The 19239-nt window shown below is 37.0% G+C and overlaps 1 protein-coding gene across 7 annotated transcripts in view; it reads right to left on the reverse strand.

The window, feature by feature from the left end:
- The window catches only part of TRPC6 (transient receptor potential cation channel subfamily C member 6), a 129705-nt gene extending 112001 nt beyond the window's left edge, over nucleotides 1-17704 (reverse strand). For 4 of the 7 annotated variants that reach the window (XM_082628697.1, XM_082628694.1, XM_082628701.1 and 1 more), the window contains exon 1: nucleotides 17065-17704. In XM_082628697.1, coding sequence (XP_082484823.1) covers nucleotides 17065-17234 — 170 coding nt within the window. In that variant the 5' untranslated portion in view covers nucleotides 17235-17704. Of the gene's footprint in view, nucleotides 1-16855; nucleotides 16950-17064 lie in introns of those variants that run through there. The other 3 variants (XM_082628696.1, XM_082628699.1, XM_082628698.1) reach the window with 3 other exon arrangements.
- Nucleotides 17705-19239: the final 1535 nt, after the last annotated feature.

Below are 19239 nucleotides of genomic sequence, written 5' to 3' on the forward strand. Positions count from 1 at the left end.
TTTGATAAGTCCCTCCAGATGATTCTTCTTCAGGACATTGGCTATAATTTGGTTCTTTGCACATATGTATAAATATTAGAATCAACTTGTCAATCTTCTGGAAAGAAAAAATCTTGCAATTTTCATTGAAATTATAGTTAATTTATAGATTAATTTGGAAAAAAGCTGACATCATTAAAATATCAAGTTTTAATATGTGTGAAGATGGTGTAGTATATTTGCATTTACATGAACAACCTTTTATCTTTCAGTATAATTTTAAAACTTATTCAATTAAAGCATACACATTTTTGGCTAGATTTATTACCGATGTCTTAAGTATTGTTTTTTTCAGTGAATAGTGAATTAATACTGAAATTCATCAAATGCTTTTTTACTTGTCATTGAGATGATCATATATCTTATCTTTTCTCCTTCAGTTTATTGATCTGATGAATTAAGTAGATTATTTACTTAGAATTAAACCACTGGGTTTGGTTTACTAATATTTTGTTTAGAAAGTTTTACATTTATGCTGATGAATAAAATTGTCATAACTTTCTTTCCTTATACTCCTTTTGGACTATGTATCATGGTTACAGTGGTTTCCCTATAAGAGTTTGTGTGAGATTGAAGTGATCTATACTTAGGAAATATGTTTTATTTATCAAACTCTCTGAGCGTGTCTTTTCTTTATGAGAAGATTTTAATATAATCTTCTTGAGTCAATTTTGATATGTTCTATTATTCTAAAAATTGAACATTGTGCCTTAAATTTTCAAATTGTTGGCATAAATTTGGCCTATTATCATACCTTTTCAACCTCTGATAACTGTTATTATGTTCTATCATTCCATATTATCACTTTTTTCAATCTTTCAGGTACCTGTGAATATATCTATTTTTCATGCTTAATATTGTTTATCTGTGAATTCTCTTTTCTGGATAAGTCTCACCAGCCTTTCCTACTTTCTTAGTTTTTGAAAATAATAAACTTCTGGATTTGTTGATCTCCTAGTTTATTGTTTTTTTAATTTTATTCCATGTCCTTATTTTTCAGGTATCTCTCATATTTAAATGAAAAATAACTAGATTAATTTTATTCATTAGCTAAGTGTTCAATTTATGAAAAAAGAGAGCACAGAAGAGAATAAACACACACAAAAAATAACATTATCAAAATAAAAATATTTGCTAGCTTTTGTTTCCTCTAATTTAAACATTTAAGGTTAAGCAACAATCCACTATTAAAATTTGCTATTTTCATTGTAATTTATTTCAAAGTATTTTAAAATTTCTATTATAATTTCTTCTTTGCTCCATTAAATGTGCGTGTATGAGTGTATATATAATATATATATATATATATATATATAATATATATATATATTATATATATACATATATACATTTTTAAGTTGATGGGAACAGTTTATTTTTGTTACTCATCTCTAATTCAAATGTATCATGATCAGATAGTCTTTCTATGAGATATATATTCTTTAGTAACATTTATATGTGTTAGACCATAAAATTATCTCAACAAATTTTAATGTTTCACATGTGCTTGAGAAAAAGTGGATATTATTTAAACAGCCAGGTTCCATATATGTCTAATAAATAATATTTGATAATTTTACTTTCAAGTTTTCCTTATTTAAATGTTTTTATTTGCTCAACCTATCAAAAATTGAGATTTCCCACTATGATGACAGATTTGTCAGTGCTGTTCTTACAGTTCCTTTGATTTTCACTTTTATATTTTTAAGACTACATATGATGGGTATGCAAATTTTTAACTTCAGTACGTGCAAGATGAATTATACCTTTTATTATTTTGTTGTTGCCTCTATTTCCCTACTAATGATTTTTGTTTTAAAACATTTGTTTCGTTTGATGTTATTATACCACCAATATTTCTCTTTGTGTTTAACAGATACTTCTTTGTTCCTGTCTTTATTCCCAGTCTTCCATGTCCTTATTTTTCAGGTATGTCTCATATTTAAATGAAAAATAACTAGATTAAGAAAAATCTATTCTCTAAATCTCTGGGAATTTTTCCTGGTGAATTTAGTCAGTTTATACTTATTATCTTAACTGCTACATATGAACTTGTTTCTACCATCTTACTTTTGCTTTCAATTTATCCTACTTTTTTTTTCTAGGTGGCTTTTTTCTTGTTTTGTTTTTTTTTATCCAGTTCTCTGTCCATTCATTTTCCTCTTTCCTTATATTTTCCCTCTCCAATTTGTACAGTTATATACTCTATTTCTATTCTTGTATGGACTTCCTTTGAAATTTTACAATGTAGTTAATTCAAGCCCTACCCCTTCCCAAGCAACATAAGGACTCTAGAATTTTTTAAGTCTGAAAATTCCCTCCCAGTTTACATGAAATTGTTCAGTACTTTAGTTCTATCCTTTTTTCAAAATACAAATTAGACATAACTATATTATAAGAGACTGATTATTTAATGTTATCTACATGTTTACCAATTTCATTGCTCTCATTCTTTTAATATCACAGACCATCCTCCTAGGATAAGTTTCCATCTTTCCGAAGTACGGTATATCCTTTACAAGTTATTTTCATGTAAGTATGTTGGTGATAAATTCTTCTTATATTTTTTCCCTGAAAATGTCTTTATTTCAAACTCTTTCTTGAAAGGGGCTGTTCCTGAGTATAAAATATTAATATGACTTTGGATATATTATTCTCTTATCTTCTGCTTTCCATTCTTACTGTTGAGATGTTTGCTGGAAGAAAATTATCTTGCTTTGGTACATAATCTGTATTTTTCTCTCTGGATGCTTATAATATCTTTTTAAATAATTTTTTTATAATGTAGTTGCAGTTCCTTGTATCTAGGAGTGAATTTCTTTTTACTTATCTTATTTCATATGTGTTGTGGCTCCTTTCTCTGTAGCTTCATATCCTTCATCAATTCTGAAAAAAACTTAGCCATTATTTTTCTAATTGTTTCTTAACTACATTCCCTTTCTTCTTTGCTTACGGTTCTTTGAATATATGTAAACTGGTCTTTCCAATTCTAGCCTCTATATCTCTTAAGCTCTCTCATATTTTACATTATCTTTCTGTATTACGTTTTGAGAAACTTTTTAATATCTATCTCCCAAATTATAAATTCTCTTGCTAGCTGCACTTAATCTTCCATGAATAACTCTGGCCCATTGATACTTTTATTTCTTTTTTTTTTAATTTTTTATATATATATTTTTAATTAGTTTCTGCTTTATAACAAAGTGAATCAGTCATACATATACATCTGTTCCCACATCCCTTCCCTCATGCATCTCCCTCCCTCCCACCCTCCCCATCCCACCCCTCCAGGCGGTCACAAAGCACCGAGCTGATCTTCCTGTGCTCTGCAGCTGCTTCCCACTATCTATCTACCTTACGTTTGGTAGTGTATATATGTCCATGCCTCTCTTTCGCTTTGTCACAGCTTACCCTTCCCCCTCCCCATATCCTCAAGTCCATTCTCAATTAGGTCTGTGTCTTTATTCCCGTTTTACCCCTAGGTTCTTCATGACATTTTTTTTTTAATTCCATATATATGTGTTAGCATACGGTATTTGTCTTTCTCTTTCTGACTTACTTCACTCTGTATGACAGACTCTAGGTCTATCCACCTCATTACAAATAGCTCAGTTTCGTTTCTTTTTATGGCTGAGTAATATTCCATTGTATATATGTGCCACATCTTCTTTATCCATTCATCCGATGATGGACACTTAGGTTGTTTCCAGCTCTGGGCTATTGTGAATATAGCTGCAATGAACATTTTGGGACATGTCTCTTTTTGAATTATGGTTTTCTCAGGGTATATGCCTAGTAGTGGGATTGCTGGGTCATATGGTAGTTCTATTTGTAGTTTTTTAAGGAACCTCCATACTGTTCTCCATAGTGGCTGTACCAATTCACATTCCCACCAGCAGTGCAAGAGTGTTCCCTTTTCTCCACACCCTCTCCAGCATTTATTGTTTCTAGATTTCTTGATGATGGCCATTCTGACTGGTGTGAGATGATATCTCATTGTAGTTTTGATTTGCATTTCTCTAATGATTAATGATGTTGAGCATTCTTTCATGTGTTTGTTGGCAGTCTGTATATCTTCTTTGGAGAAATGCCTATTTAAGTCTTCTGCCCATTTTTGGCTTGGGTTGTTTGTTTTTTTGCTATTGAGCTGCATGAGCTGTTTATAAATTTTGGAGATTAATCCTTTGTCAGTTGCTTCATTTGCAAATATTTTCTCCCATTCTGAGGGTTGTCTTTTGGTCTTGTTTATGGTTTCCTTTGCTGTGCAAAAGCTTTGAAGTTTCATTAGGTCCCATTTGTTTATCTTTGTTTTTATTTCCATTTCTCTAGGAGGTGGGTCCAAAAGGATCTTGCTGTGATTTATGTCATAGAGTGTTCTACCTATGTTTTCCTCTAAGAGTTTGATAGTTTCTGGCCTTACATTTAGGTCTTTAATCCATTTTGAGCTTATTTTTGTGTATGGTGTTAGGGAATGATCTAATCTCAAACTTTTACATGTCCCTGTCCAGTTTTCCGAGCACCACTTATTGAAGAGGCTGTCCTTTCTCCACTGTACATTCCTGCCTCCTTTATCAAGATACTTTTATTTCAATAGTTTTTTGGGTTTTTTCTTTCCTGAAAGCTGTATTGTTGTCTTGTCATTTTTTTTCAATACGCTTGCTCAGAGAAAGACAAATGTCATATGATATCACTTATATGTGGAATCTAAAAAAAGGCTATAAATGAACTTATCTACAAAACAGAAACAGAGTTACAGATACAGAAAATAAACTTATGGTTACCATGGGGCAAAGGGGGAGGGATAAACTGGAAGATTGGGATTGACCAATACACACTGTTATATATAAAATAGATTATTAATAAGGACCTACTATATAGCACAGGGAATTCTACTGAATACTCTTTAATGGCCTATATGGGAAAAGAATCTAAAAAAAGTCAATATATATATACATATAACAGATTCACTTTTCTGTACACCTACTTCAAAACTAACACAACATTGTAAATCAACTATATCCCAATAAAATTTTTTTAGAAATATGCTTGCTGATTTTTGATAGTTTTCTTGTGCTTGTTCACTTTTGGGATTCCATCTTTATGTCTTTATACAGTTCAAAGAAAGTAATTTTATGTTCTTAACTTTAATCCTTATATTGAAGTCCTTAAGGGTTTTATATCTTGCTTGCTATTTCTGTTGACTCCCACTCAGGATGGCTGTTTTCTTGTTTATCTAAGGTAAATTAAATATATACTCACAATTAAAGATTACCAATTTGTAGAGAACCCAGAGGACCAGGATTAATTGAGGATTACCAGGTCTAAGGCAGAGTCTCCTAACCACGATGCTGACATTAGCACCTTATTTATGGAATTCCACCTTTCAAGAGAGTTTGCTGCTGCTCTGATAGAAGCCTATAACTTGTGCATGTTCGTGTTTGCATACAGGGGTTGGGTTAGATTTCCCTTGCTTCCTACAAGCACAGAAATATAAATTATATTTTATGCAGAATCTAGTTGTTTTGTAACAGGATGACCATCAAGATTATCTATTCCACTGGAGGCAGAATTTCAAGAAAGTTTTACAAAATCTCATAATATTCAGAAAAAGAAATCTAGTTAAGTGATAACAAGCTTCTTTAATAGCAAAATTTTCACCCTTTTGGAAAATTTTACCCCATAAAATCTTGGGTGATTTAAAAAGGACAAACTTCTTCTTTATTTTCTGAAAATACAGATAATTCAAATCAGAAAGAAGGTCAACATTAAGATAAGAATAAAATTCAAATAAATTACTTTCTCCTCTAATTTAAATATAAAATTATTGCATCATGTTTTGATTTAAGAAACAAACTGGAAAGGTAGTTTTTCTCATAAAACAACATGTTACTCTCCTGACATCTTATCAAGCATATCTCCTATCTCATCACTTATGCTCCTAAAATATATCAAGAATAGCATCTTGTGCATAGCAGGTATTTGATGAGAATTTGCTGAATTAAAATATACTATTTTTCAATTTATCTGATAATAACTAATCATTGGCTCTTAGGTAAAAAAATGAATTTCAGTCTCTCATATTTTTGCATGGATGAATACACTGTAATGGTTTTCTTGATTGAAATTAAGTTTAGTTCCTAACTCTGGTTTTCATAGTGAATCTAAAGTAGCTGAAACAATAAGTTTCTAAACCTGACTACATTTTAGAATCAACTAGGGAAATTTTTTAAAAATATTATTCCTAGTCCATAACCCCCAGAAATACTGACTTACTTGAACTCTCATAATTATTAAGGAACCTATATTTTTAAAAAATTATCCAGGTAATTCTAATCTATAGCCAGATTCTCAACCCACTGATAAAAACATTTTTTAATCCCCATCATATGGTGTGCACGTGTTTAGACAAGAGGCTGCTGATTTTTTCTGTGTTTACATCAGTCATTGTGCAACACTATTCCTTTAGTAATATCCCACTGCAATTTTCTAGTGAGGGTATATCAAATTCTTGCATAGCTAATATAAATAAGGCAAAAGACTGGCATAGTCTTATCTGTGTTTTAAAGTCAGAGAATAAAGTTCAAACTTCTCAAATTCTGGACAGATAATAAAGTGTATTGTCTGCCTTGTAATCTTTCATATCTCACCTCTTCTTTCATTTGCCCTGACTCTAGCACACCAAACACCAAATTTCATTGACTTTAGGATACATAATTCTCCCACTTTAACTTCTCTGGAACAGAACATGTCTTATCAGTGCTGCCAGTTGGGTGTCAGTCATTATCATGACAGTTTTCCTTTAGCAGTGCATGTACAAGCATTAAAAGCAATGGCTCCAAAGTTTCAGAATGGATGACAGTGGCTTGAAAATAAATCCTGGAAACAGTAGCTAAGGATTCCTTTCAAGCCTAAGAAACAAATACATGTGTGTATGTGCATATGTGAATTGGGGAGAGTGGATCATACATGGGGAACGATGGTGAATCAGATTTGTTCAGCAACATTCAGGAACTGCTAAGTCAAAATAGTCTAGCTCTATATAATTGCAAAGTCAGTTTAACTGCCTAGCACCGAAAACTTTTGATCTACCATGGTTCTTTGGATTCTTTAAAGAAATGCCACATCACCAATGTCTTCTTGGCACTAAGGACAAGACCGTGTGGAGAAACACAGACATTAAAATTTTTGAGTTGAAAATGACTCAGGAAGGTTAATCTCTGAATATGAAGAAGCTTTAGGAATACCTTAACTAAATTTATTTTGTTTAGACTTTTTTTTCATATGTGTGTAAGAGTTATATATGACCCAAACCTACACCTAATTAAGTATAAAGATCTATTTCAATAGTTATAATATAAAAATCTAAGGTATAATTTAATTGATACAGCACTTTCTTTCTTGTTTTTCAAAGGCATGTAAAACATCAGGACAGGTTAAAATTGATACAACCTTGGACTCTATGAAATACAGTATCAGTGGTTCCCAAATATGCTGCTAAGCACATCAAAGGAGCTAAACAAATATTTGTTGAAAAAAATTAATGCATTCTTCAAGACGAAATACAGTGTCTGGCCCTGGATGCCCCTCCAAGAAAAGGGGTCTTGCAGAAAACATTTTACTGGGGAGAAGAGAAGATTCTTACAGTGCCCAGGAATCAGCTTTTCATAGCAACTACTGCCACCCTTCAACCTATTCAATGCAAAATTCTGTTTCAGAGAGTTTAACATAGTAATAATAAAATAAGTTTTATCTATAACAGTTTAAATTGCCTAAAAGAATCTTTAAAAGAGTTTTAGAAATCATGTCATTTCCAAATCCTATTATAATTCTCAAGATAATCTTGTTAGTAATTCCCAAGAAAAGAACTCTTCCTAGTTTTGTGCAAGGGTTTTGTGCTGACCCATACATGTCAGGACAAAATGTTCTTTGTGCTGCAACCAGAGTTTCTGTAACTGAAACATGAAATCTGCCTTGAAAAGGCAATCAATCTTAACATAACTATCCATGCTGTAATTGATTTCTAGCAATATATATTTTCAGATATGTAAAATGTTTTACAAATTATGCAAATCCTGCAATGAAATCCAGTTTCACACTACCATTTGAGTCAGGTCAGTTTTTCTGATACAACCTGTTTCATAGCAAAGAAGCAATTTCATCCCCATGATAGAAATCAAGAGTAAAAGAAAGCTTCCTCTTTTGTAATCTTAAAAGAGTCATGATCAGCTTGTGGACCATTGCTAAAATTAGTCAGTAATTTACAGATTACTTAGTTTTGATGCATTCACAGTCTTCCTTTGGTGACAAAGATTGGCAGTTTTTCAAAACCTAGTTTCACTGTGTGTCTAGATAAGTGATAGAATCTTTCTTTCTTTCCTTTCTTTCTTCTCATTTCTGTCAACTACTGGCTGTGTAATCCCTGGCAAATCACTTAACCTCTCTTTGCTGTGGTATTTTTTTACTTTTTTCTTTCTTATCATTAAAACATCAGTAAAACAGAGATTTGCTGGAAGTATTAAATGAGGTACATATAAAGCACTTAGAGGAGGGCCTAGCACATAGAAATCCCTAATAAATCTAGTTGTTATTTTTATTATTAAGTGACAAAATCATATAAGGTCAACAAAGATGAATGAATAAACAGATTAATGAATTAGTGGAATATAAAGCTTGATCTTCACGGATGACTAAGATTTCAATAGAAAGAAGAGGTAGAAGTGAAACACACATATTACTGCTATTATAACCTTTCTTCCTGTCTTCTTCCCTCACCAGAGAATAACTTAGATAAAAGGAGCACAGGTCAGGAATCTTGGTGCCGTAGATCAGAGCCAAACTGTGGCTTCTCAAGCACCTATGAAAAGACAGAGGAGAAGGAAGTGAGTGTGCTCTCCAAGAGGACACCCACCACGTATCCAGCTGTGCCGGGCACAGGCATGATTATATGGGATGCCGGAAGATTAGGGGACTCTGTGCAACCTGCCATCCCTTCTGTTTATGCGTTCCAGCCTGCGTTACCTAAAATGTATTGGTTTTTGTCCACTTGACAACAACTTTCCAGCTGCGTAACTTTCTAAACATTGCTTAGTGTCTCTAGACTTCAGCATGGTCATTTATAAAATAAACATTAAAAATATCCAAGTGGCTGTTCCAAAGAGCAAATTACATTTGTATGACAACTAGAAAAGGACCTGCTACAGAGTAGGTATTCAAAAAATGTTAGTCCCCAAAAATATAAATACTTTAGATTAGTCCTCTACAGAAACAGCAACTTGCACTGACCTGTAAATAACTCTAGTCAGTACCCCTGCTCCTCTTTGTCCTGGCTGAGTTACCTGAATTAGGGTGAGAATAGTTAGAGTGCAACTAACGTGTTGTTTGGGTATTTGTGACATTCATTTCTGCTCCAAAAGGACATTCTATAAGAAATGTGATTCAATCCATTCCAATACCTTAAGGGTCTTAAACAGCATACCAAGTTTTAGATGCCAAAGTTTAATTGAAATTTGACATAGAGATGAGCACTTCTCCATGTCCTGAAAGCCAGCAGAAGCTTCCTAAACAAAGAGCAATCACAAACGGTAATTTTATCCAACTGGTTCCAATTACATTTAGCATTTTTTATGAAAGAGAGAGAAAAACAAGAATGGACTCAGGAAAATGTTTTCCTTTTATGATTTACTCTCTAAGAGGCAAAGATGAATTGCCTTATGAAGTCAACTTACTTCTTGTAACTCAAGGAACATAACTGTCTAGAGAAAAAACATTATGCAATGTCTTCCTAGAGGTAAACAAACATTATGTTACAGAATAAATGTGGGCATTTCAGCACATCTGGAAATAATTCCACAACTACAGTGTTGGACCCCTAAAAAAGATGTTTCATGATAATAAATTGTTATCAGCAGATGTTGATTACTTCAAGCCAGTGGAGGTTTAGAAACAAAATAGATGGTTTCTGTCATGCAGAACACAGACCTTTAAAGTGGTCAATTAAAAGAGAGATCACCTAGGTGTTTGTGACCACCTAGAGGGGTGGGATAGGGAGGGTGGGAGGGAGGGAGATGCAAGAGGGAAGAGATATGGGAACATATGTATATGTATAACTGATTCACTGTGTTATAAAGCAGAAACTAACACACCATTGTCTAGCAATTATACTCCAATAAAGATGTTAAGAAAAAAATAGATGAATGGATAAAGAATATGTGGTATATAAAAAAAAAAAGAGAGAGAGAGAGAGACACACCATTAATCCAAATGGCAGCTGGAGGAGTTGTTGATTCCTAAATGAAGAAGGGGAAGCAGATCCAAAGGTGATTTTTACACTTGTTTTTCCCCTGCTAGCACAGCAGCTTCCAAACTGCATACCCTTAACCAAGGTCCAAGTTTTTGCTTTATGGTTATAGATGTTATTTCTTTCAAAGGACATAATAGACACTAGGATTCCCTCTGAATTCTAAACCACTACATATGTTTGTGGTATCATAAGAAATCATAATATCACACGTACTCTATTTGATTGATTTTATTTTTCATTTGATAAGTGTGTTCTTATAAGGAAATGAGTCCTTGATTTTACTTGGAAATCTCTTGTACTGCTGCTGAGTGGCTGTGTTCTAAGGTAATTGCCCCTATAGGTCAGAGAGTGAAGCCATACCTGTGTGGGTAAGTTGTAGGATCTCTGATTAAAAGAGTAGACATACCTAATGTCAATGATCCAGGAAAGAAGGAGATCCTAGAAAAAGAAATGGAGTTTGAGAGGCATATTTTACACTGGATAAAGGGAGGAGGGTGGTATTCCTTGTCCATCTGGGCTAAGACTGACTTTTTTTTTTAACTTTTTTTAAGATTTTTATCGGAGTATAGTTGATTTATAATGTTGTGCTAGTTTCAGGTGTACAGCAAGGTGAATCAGTTATACATATACATATATCTACTCTTCTTCTTTAAGATTCTTTCCCCATGTAGGCCATTAGAGAGTATTGAGTAGAGTTCCCTGTGCTATACAGCAGATTATTAGTTATCTATTTTATATATAGTAGTATGTATATGTCAGTTCCAATCTCCCAATTTATGGAACACTGACTATTAAGGGCTAGATTGTCTGTGGATGGTCTGAGGAGGGGAGGGAAGAATACTCTCTGCCAGTTGGATAAAACTTGGGGTTAGGCAGGGGTCAGTCCTTAGGAGACTCCACAAATGAGCTGAAAGACAGTTATAGCCAGCCAGGAGTTTTTCTCTGTATGTTAATTCTCTGGTTATTCCTAAGCATTTGACAAGTACTGATAAAGATACAGCCTCATCTCAGGTGAGTAGAAGGAACTTGAAGGGAAGAGTCTGGGGCTAGAGCTAAAAGGACAGTAGCATGGTAGTGGCATAGTAATTAGTGACAGATCCCCCAGCAGAAGGTGAATCTAAGGGGACAGGCAACTGGAATATAAGATCTGGGTATCTCCTTCTATGTGGACATTCACTCTTCTGTCTTCCTTAAAGGACTCAGATGCTATTTTATGAAAAGAGCTGGCATCACGTTATTCCTTATTAGAATAAATATTGATGAGAGGATAATGTCTTTGTTGAGGAATAAATTAATTTATACCTTCTCTTTGCTAGGTACTATGCTAAGAGTAGAGAGATGAAGGACTAGAGGCATACAGTCTGGTAGAAAGAGATTTGTGAGCAAAAAGTGAAACAGATGTTTGAATAGACATATTTATCAGACATAGGGAGGCAAAAATAATGGAGGGATAACAAGCACATAAAAATGTAATGGGGGGGCTCCCCTGGTGGCGCAGTGGTTGAGAGTCTGCCTGCCGATGCAGGGGACATGGGTTTGTGCCCCGGTCCGGGAAGATCCCACATGCTGTGGAGTGGCTGGGCCCGTGAGCCATGGCCGCTGAGCCTGTGCGTCCGGAGCCTGTGTTCCGTGGCGGGAGAGGCCACAACAGTGAGAGGCCCACATACCGCAAAAAAAAAAAAAAAAAAAAAAATGTAATGTGATTCATAGGCTTGAGTCCATACTCTAACTTCAATCCTAAACTTTTTCAAGGGATTCGTGTACTCTATCAGCAGTTAATGTCAGAAAACATTTTCTATCCTGCAGTCTGAATTTTTCATTCCCTTTTAATACATAAATGAATTCAAGCATATTTTATTTTGCCTGGAGAAAAGAAGGCTATATTGGGGGAATCTATTTAGCTGTGGTCTCTGACCTTAGGTTACCTCTCTTAAATCAAGAGTTCAAAGTCTGGGTCCTAGGGCTCATAGATGGGTTTCATCCAAAACCATCCTGAGGTCAATAAAAATTTAAAAAGATCCATGACCCATTAAAACATTTTTCTTAAATGTCACTTTTTTTCATAATATGAATTAAAGTATACAATTAAAAATCTCTTTGGGTTTCTCCTGAGACCATGATTTAATGACCCTTGGAATCCCTTTTTGTCCATATCCATGTTTAAAGAGATCCTACCAGCAATGGAGCACTGACTTTGTATTAAAAACTACATTAATAACTAGAGAGTAAACAATGCTTCATGTAAAAGAAAAAACATAGTTCTTATAAGCTACACATTGCATAACCTGGGTATCAAAATACACTATGAGTGTATTTTCTTATTTTGAATTTTAAAATTTACTTATGTGAATATCTTATATTTTGGTTCATTTTTATATTTCTTATCTTTAATGTTCTTCAATTTCAATATAATACATTTAAATGGGTTTATTTTCTGTATCACACTAGTATTCTTGTACTTCAGAAACATGAGATTAATCACTTCTGGAAATTATCACCCATTATCTATTCAAATGTTGCCTCTCCCTCACTCTCTATATTTTCTCCTTCTGGAACTCCTACCGTCTTGTTTCTTAACTCAATAATGTTTATATTTTCCATTTATTTATGTCTCTGCATTCTAGGTATTACCATCGATTATACCATGGCTAATCTGCATTTTTAACCTTTCCATTGAGTTTTTATTTCAAAATTGTATTTTTCACTTACAGGTTTTCTATTTGTCTGTTTTTTAAAAATAAGTCATTCTTTGTTAGGGTTTAACTTCTTTATATACTGTCAACATTTTATACATACTCATTTTATATATTCTCTTTCATGTTGCTATATTATCTCAAGTTATTAAGGATCAAATACTGCTGTTATGTCTCATGTTAACTCTCCCTCATGGACTATACTGTCTGCTAACTTTTGTTCTTAGTTGATTGTTTCCTTGTGTGTTTCGTTATGTATTATAGCGAGCATATCTTTAGCAGGGATTGCTGTTTTCTTGAAAATCCTTGGCAGTCTAGATAGTTGGTACTATACTTTCAGAATGGCTTTCTGTTTTACTCTTCTAGGAGCCTCAGGAGCATTTTTCAAATTGAAGATTTCTAGGTCAGTTAGGTAGTGTAAAAAACAAAAGCAATAATAGAGTCACATGATGTTCAGGCCCAAAGAATGAAATTCTTAGGGGAAGATTCCTTTTCCTCTTACTAACAAAGTTTCTTGTTCTCACTCTGTGCTGATGGCATATTATGCTAGTCTAACTTTTCACTAAAATAAGGGTCCTGGTTTTATGCAGCAGACAGGGATGTCTGAGTTCCAACTCTCTGCCTCATCTGGAACAAAGGCCTTAGCTTTTCTCCATCTCACATGGACATTAGACTCCAACTTCCTGGTCACCCAGATCCATAATCACTAGGGTAACCATAGGATATGGTTCACAGGATATACTCTGGCTTTTAACTTCTTTGCTTTTTGCAAATAGTAATCCCTTTTATTTTTTGCAAAATTGGGTACCATGTTAAAATCATTTAGATTATTTTATCCAGCACTGCTAGGTGCTTGTAACCGTAATTTTTTTTAGAATATCTCAGTCTATTGTTTTGCCAGAGCTTTAGTTTACAGTTTGTTTCATTATTCATAATTAGTCTTTTCCAAGCAGAAATTTCAGTTGGACTGTTTCAGATCTTGAGAATTTAGAAACACTTAACATTTTTTATGTCCAGAATTCTTCTCCATGTTCAGAAGGGATGGACTAGAGACATTTTTAAGTTCTAAATGAAGGAACTCTCTAACTCCTGGGATCCTCCTAGGGCATGGACATTTCTTGCTAACCATCATTACAAAATGATCAAAATAGATTGTATTAATTAATTTCCAATTAGAAGTTGAAAAAAGGGAGAATTTGAATCTTTTTCTTCTAAGCACCACTTCAAAATGTTACTTCTTACACTTAAGGTCTGAGAATATTTAATTGCTCTCAAACAAGATAATTTGCCACAATTTTCAGTAGTAAAAGCCTCATAAATATATATAAAAATCATCCTACATAAGTGAACTATGACAATATTTTAGCAAGAGTCATAGAACTTATCCCACAGAATTGACAATTTGCAAAAATCTGTTATCTTACAAGGGAAAAAATCTCAGTGATTTGAGATAATGGCAGTACCCATATCTAAAGCATACTAGTGATTGCCACTTTCACAAATATTATGCCTCCCACTCTAGGAAAATATGCAAACAATTGTTTAAATTACAAGTCAAAAGCATATAGAAGCTCTTATTTGTACTCTCTACCAGAGGGAAATAATTTTCTTTCATTCTTTCTCATACATCACAGGTGTGAAGTACTACTGTTTATTGGTTAACATTTTTCAGTTACTTGATTATTTAACTGGAAAAAATAAAAACCTTGCCAGAGTAAATAGTGATGAAAAGTAACTAAGAACCTTTTGGAAATAATAGATTTGAACAAGACCAAAGTCTTACTTGGAAACATGGCTCACTCTTAAATTTACTATCATACCTCTGACATGACAGGGAGTGCTCATTAAGAATTGAAGCACATTAAAATATTTCTGTTCATCTCTCTACTGCCAAGGCCTATCCATTAAGAGTGATCTAGGATTCCTGAATGAAGGGAGAAAAATACTTATTCTCTAAATAGTAGATGATGTAAAAACTAGATAAATCAATAAGGCAGTAAACCACGTTTGAAGAAAGCATTGGGGAAGCTTTTCAGGACAACTTGCAATTATTGTTTTATTTAGTCTCTCTCACTACTAACATATAGCCACAAGTGTTTAAAATCAAATTATTTTCCCCACACAGTAACAAGTGACTATAGAATGATTAGGTGATAAAGAGGAAAAAAAAAAGATTTTGTCTATGGAACAGTCTAATTTTTAAAAAGCAATATAGCTTTTATAAGTTGCTTAACTTACCCACAGGTAACATTACCAAACATAACCCTCAGGCTTAAGGGTAGATCTTAAGTCTAAGTCAATGAAAAAGTCCATCTATGTGTTAAACATACCCTCAAAGCAAATTTGAAAGTAGCTGCATTCAGAATATCCAGAATTGATTTATTTATTTTTATTTTTTCTTGGCATATATCTCCTTGCTACTCAAAGTGTGCTCCACAGACCAGCAGCCTCTACATTTTCTCAGAGATTGTTAGAAAGGCAGAAATTTGGGCTGCACCTAGACCCTACTGAATCAGAATCTGCACTTTAACAAGCTCCATAAGTAATTCATATGCCAATAAAATTTGAGAAGTTCTGTAGTAAAAGACACAGAAATATTTTCTAATTTAACGTCAAGTACAAGATTTCTTTTGAGGGTGATGTCCTGGAATAACATAGTGGTGATGGTTTCCCCAACTCTGTGCATATACTAAACACCACTGAACTGTACAATTTAAATGGATGTATTTTATGAAATGTGAAATATATCTTAATTTTTTAAAAAGAAAAAAATAAGTAACAGTAAATGCTTTCAAACCATACAGCACGTAGATGAATGGAACCAGTTCCATTTTCTTTTTCTTTTATCTAGGGGAAAAATTAGATGCACCATTTCCCAGGGCTCACTTCTTACTGGGAAAGGGATCTACAGCAGGCCTTGACTCTGGGCAGCCCTGACCAATGATCTAAAGGTGCACCCATCCATCCTGCCCCCCATCCCCCGACAGTGAGACACACACACACACACCCCTCTACAGCTGCTTACAGAACTGCTACTGAGAACTGCCTTTCCTCGGGAAACCGCATGCGGATGGATGTGACATGTCAAGAAACCAGACTGCCTAATCAACTAAAGGAGCAAAGAGGCAGACACGCTATCTGCCAGCTGCACTTATGGTCCCAGGCGTGTGGGGGAGGGGAGATTTCCCCATTCCGTCCTCTGCTTGCCCCTGCCACCCATCCCCCGCCAAAAAAGAAACTCCAGATTCTTAAATAAAATCTCGTAGTCCCTCAGGGTCCACAGCAGACGACCTTCTTCAGCTTCTACAATTATCAATTTCCGACCCGCACCTGTAACAGGCTCGCCTCCCCCGGACGCCCTTGGTAAAAGCTTCGCGCTATGGGTGGGAAAGCCTAGAGGTTCTATTTCTCCTACTTAACCCGGAGAACCGGAGGCTGGGGAGAGGATGCCTGGAGTAAGTGCACCCCCTCCCACGCGCACCTTCGAACTTTGCTGCCGTCTGGTAGCTGAGGACCTGTGCGCGCCACCTTAAGGGCTACGGCGGGGAGTGTTTAGGGGGCGGGCGCGCGGGTTCTCGAGTTCCCCCGGCAGAAGCGCCGAGCTGCGCCCAGGACCGAGAGTTCTGGTCATCCCTCCCACAAATGCTAAGAGTCACTGGGGACGCAAATTTGAATCAGTCCCCCGCCCAGACCATGCCTTTGGCGCAGCGACACAGGGTCTCTTTGAGGGCGCCCGATTACTTGGGACTAAAGAAACCGACAGACACCTATCACCTGTAGTGGCATCGGTACCCCACGGTCCCACTCTCTAGGGCAAACCTACCCGTGCTTGCTCGCCCGGAACAAACCTTAGATCCGCGCGCGCCCTCCGCTCACTCAGGTCTCAACCCGGCGCGCGCGGCCCTGGAAAGCAGACGCGTGCGGAGACGCGCGCGGAGCCCCGGGTCTTCTCCGGCGAGCGCACACTTCCCGCCTGCAGCCCCCCCCCCCCCACACACACACACCCGGCCTGCCCGCAGCGCCCGCACTCACAAGCAAGGGTAGTAGCCGTAGGGAGGCTGGGGGGGCTGCGGCCAGCCGTCGTCTCCCACCTCCGAGTCCATGAGCAGATAGTCTTGGCTCTCGTTGCGCCGCGCGCGGGCCCGGGTAGCCACCCCGGGAGAGCCTCCCCTCCCGGGCCCGAACACTGGGCTCTGGTTCATGGCGGGAACGCCCGACTGGCCGGGATCAAGCTCCTGGGGGAGGCGCCTCGGCAGTTCCAGCGGGGACCCGGTGCGGAGGGTCCCGCGTCACCTGCCGGACTGGCCCGCGGCAGACTGGTGCTCAGGGGGTGAGGGTGAGGCGAGGAGCGCAGACGCCCTGAGAGATGAGCTCCGCAAGCGGTTCACCCGCTGGCCCGGGGAGAAGTTACCACGCAGCGGGTCGCAAAGGGGACCTTGTCTGGGGTGCGTCCGGCCAGGGGACCCCTCGAGGAGGCGGCCGGGGCTCCCGGACCGAGCGAGCGCAGGCGGGGCGGTGGGTGGCAGCGGAACCTGAGAGCTGAGAGCAAGGGAGACAGAGCTGAAGAGTTACTATGTCAACCGATACTCTTCAGCCCTAGGCTCCCGCCTTCTTCCCCCGCATCCTCCGTCATGATTCCACCTTTAAAGGGATCGGAACGACGTTCCAGAAAGCATCCAAAGCCTATAGTGTAGCCACAACTTTCAGGGCCAAGATGAACCTAAAGTAGGTGGAGCCACACATGCACTTTGGGGGGGGGGGGCGGGGTAAGAGTTTGCTTATTTAGAAACCATACAAATTAAGAACTTTCTAGGAAGCTTCTCTTAAGTAAGACTCAAAGAACTCTTTTTTAAAAGAGACAGGAGCCTCTCCTTTCTCCTGTCTGCCTTCATTTCTTAGGACATTTTCTCTCCCACTCCCAACCCCCGAAGTTATAACTCTTCACTTTAAAATGAACAACATTCTGTGTTCCCAATGCCAAATGTTCCCAGTTCCTGAGCAAATCAACAAAAATAGGCATTTTCCGATGATACCAATAGAGGCCAACAACCTGCTTACTTCAGAGAAAAACTTTCCTTCCATCATTGCAAATGCCGGAATTATCTCTCTGCCAGATGTTTCCCACATTTCCGAACTGTTTTTAATTTTAAGACAGTTTTAAATTCAGATTTAATCTTCATACATGTGCAAAGTAAAAGAAACTCTACAAGGATGAATCACTATCTGTAGTAGTTCAAGTAGTTGTCATTTAGGAATCCATTCGTTCAACAAATATTTAATTGATCCCAATTGTGTGCCAAGCACCCTTTTAGGATTCAGAGGCAAACTAGACAGATAAGGTGCCTGTCTGCCTTCCTGGAAGAGAAGGAGACAGAGATTAAACGAGCAAATGAGAAAGTATCAGAGAAAAAGGCTACAATAAAAATAAGACAGGTTGATGTGATAGTAACTGGAGACTGACTATTTAAGATTATTAGGAGGTTAACAGAGACCTTTCCAGGCAGGTGCTCCTTAAGTGGAGATGGACAGGGCAAGGAGCCAGACATGAAAAGATCAGAAACTGGTTGCAATAGATTGAAGAAAGCCAGACAGTCTGAAATTCTGTTGACAAAGGTACTTTTGCTTCCCATAAATAGGTGGACAATAAAATGGATGTTGGAAGTGTGAAAGCAGTGAACTTGATGGAAGAGAAAAGAGGTCACAAATTTAGTGGTTTTGATTCTGCCAGTACACTAAGAGCTGAAGCTCAGAGAGGACAGGAACTGTTGTATTCTGAGGGCCTGGGTCTGTATTTGTCACTGGTATTTGGAATGAGTGAATGAACAGATGGGTGGATGCAGTACAGAAAAAGTAAGAAAACAGTCTTGGCCACTAAAAGAACATTTACCCTGAAAAACTAATCACCATCATTGTGAAGTACATTATTCCTGATTTAAGAATTTCCTTCTTGGGGCTTCCCTGGTGGCGCAGTGTTTGAGAATCTGCCTGCCAATGCAGGGAACACGGGTTCGAGCCCTGGTCTGGGAAGATCCCACATGCCGCGGAGCAACAAAGCCCGTGAGCCACAACTACTGAGCCTGCGCGTCTGGAGCCTGTGCTCCGCAACGGGAGAGGCCGTGACAGTGAGAGGCCCGTGCACCGCGATGAAGAGTGGCCTCCTCTCTCCATAACTGGAGAAAGCCCTCGCACAGAAGCGAAGACCCAACA

The sequence above is a fragment of the Mesoplodon mirus genome (assembly GCF_964341445.2).
Source record: "Mesoplodon mirus genome assembly, chromosome: 7".
Lineage (NCBI taxonomy): Eukaryota > Metazoa > Chordata > Mammalia > Artiodactyla > Ziphiidae > Mesoplodon > Mesoplodon mirus.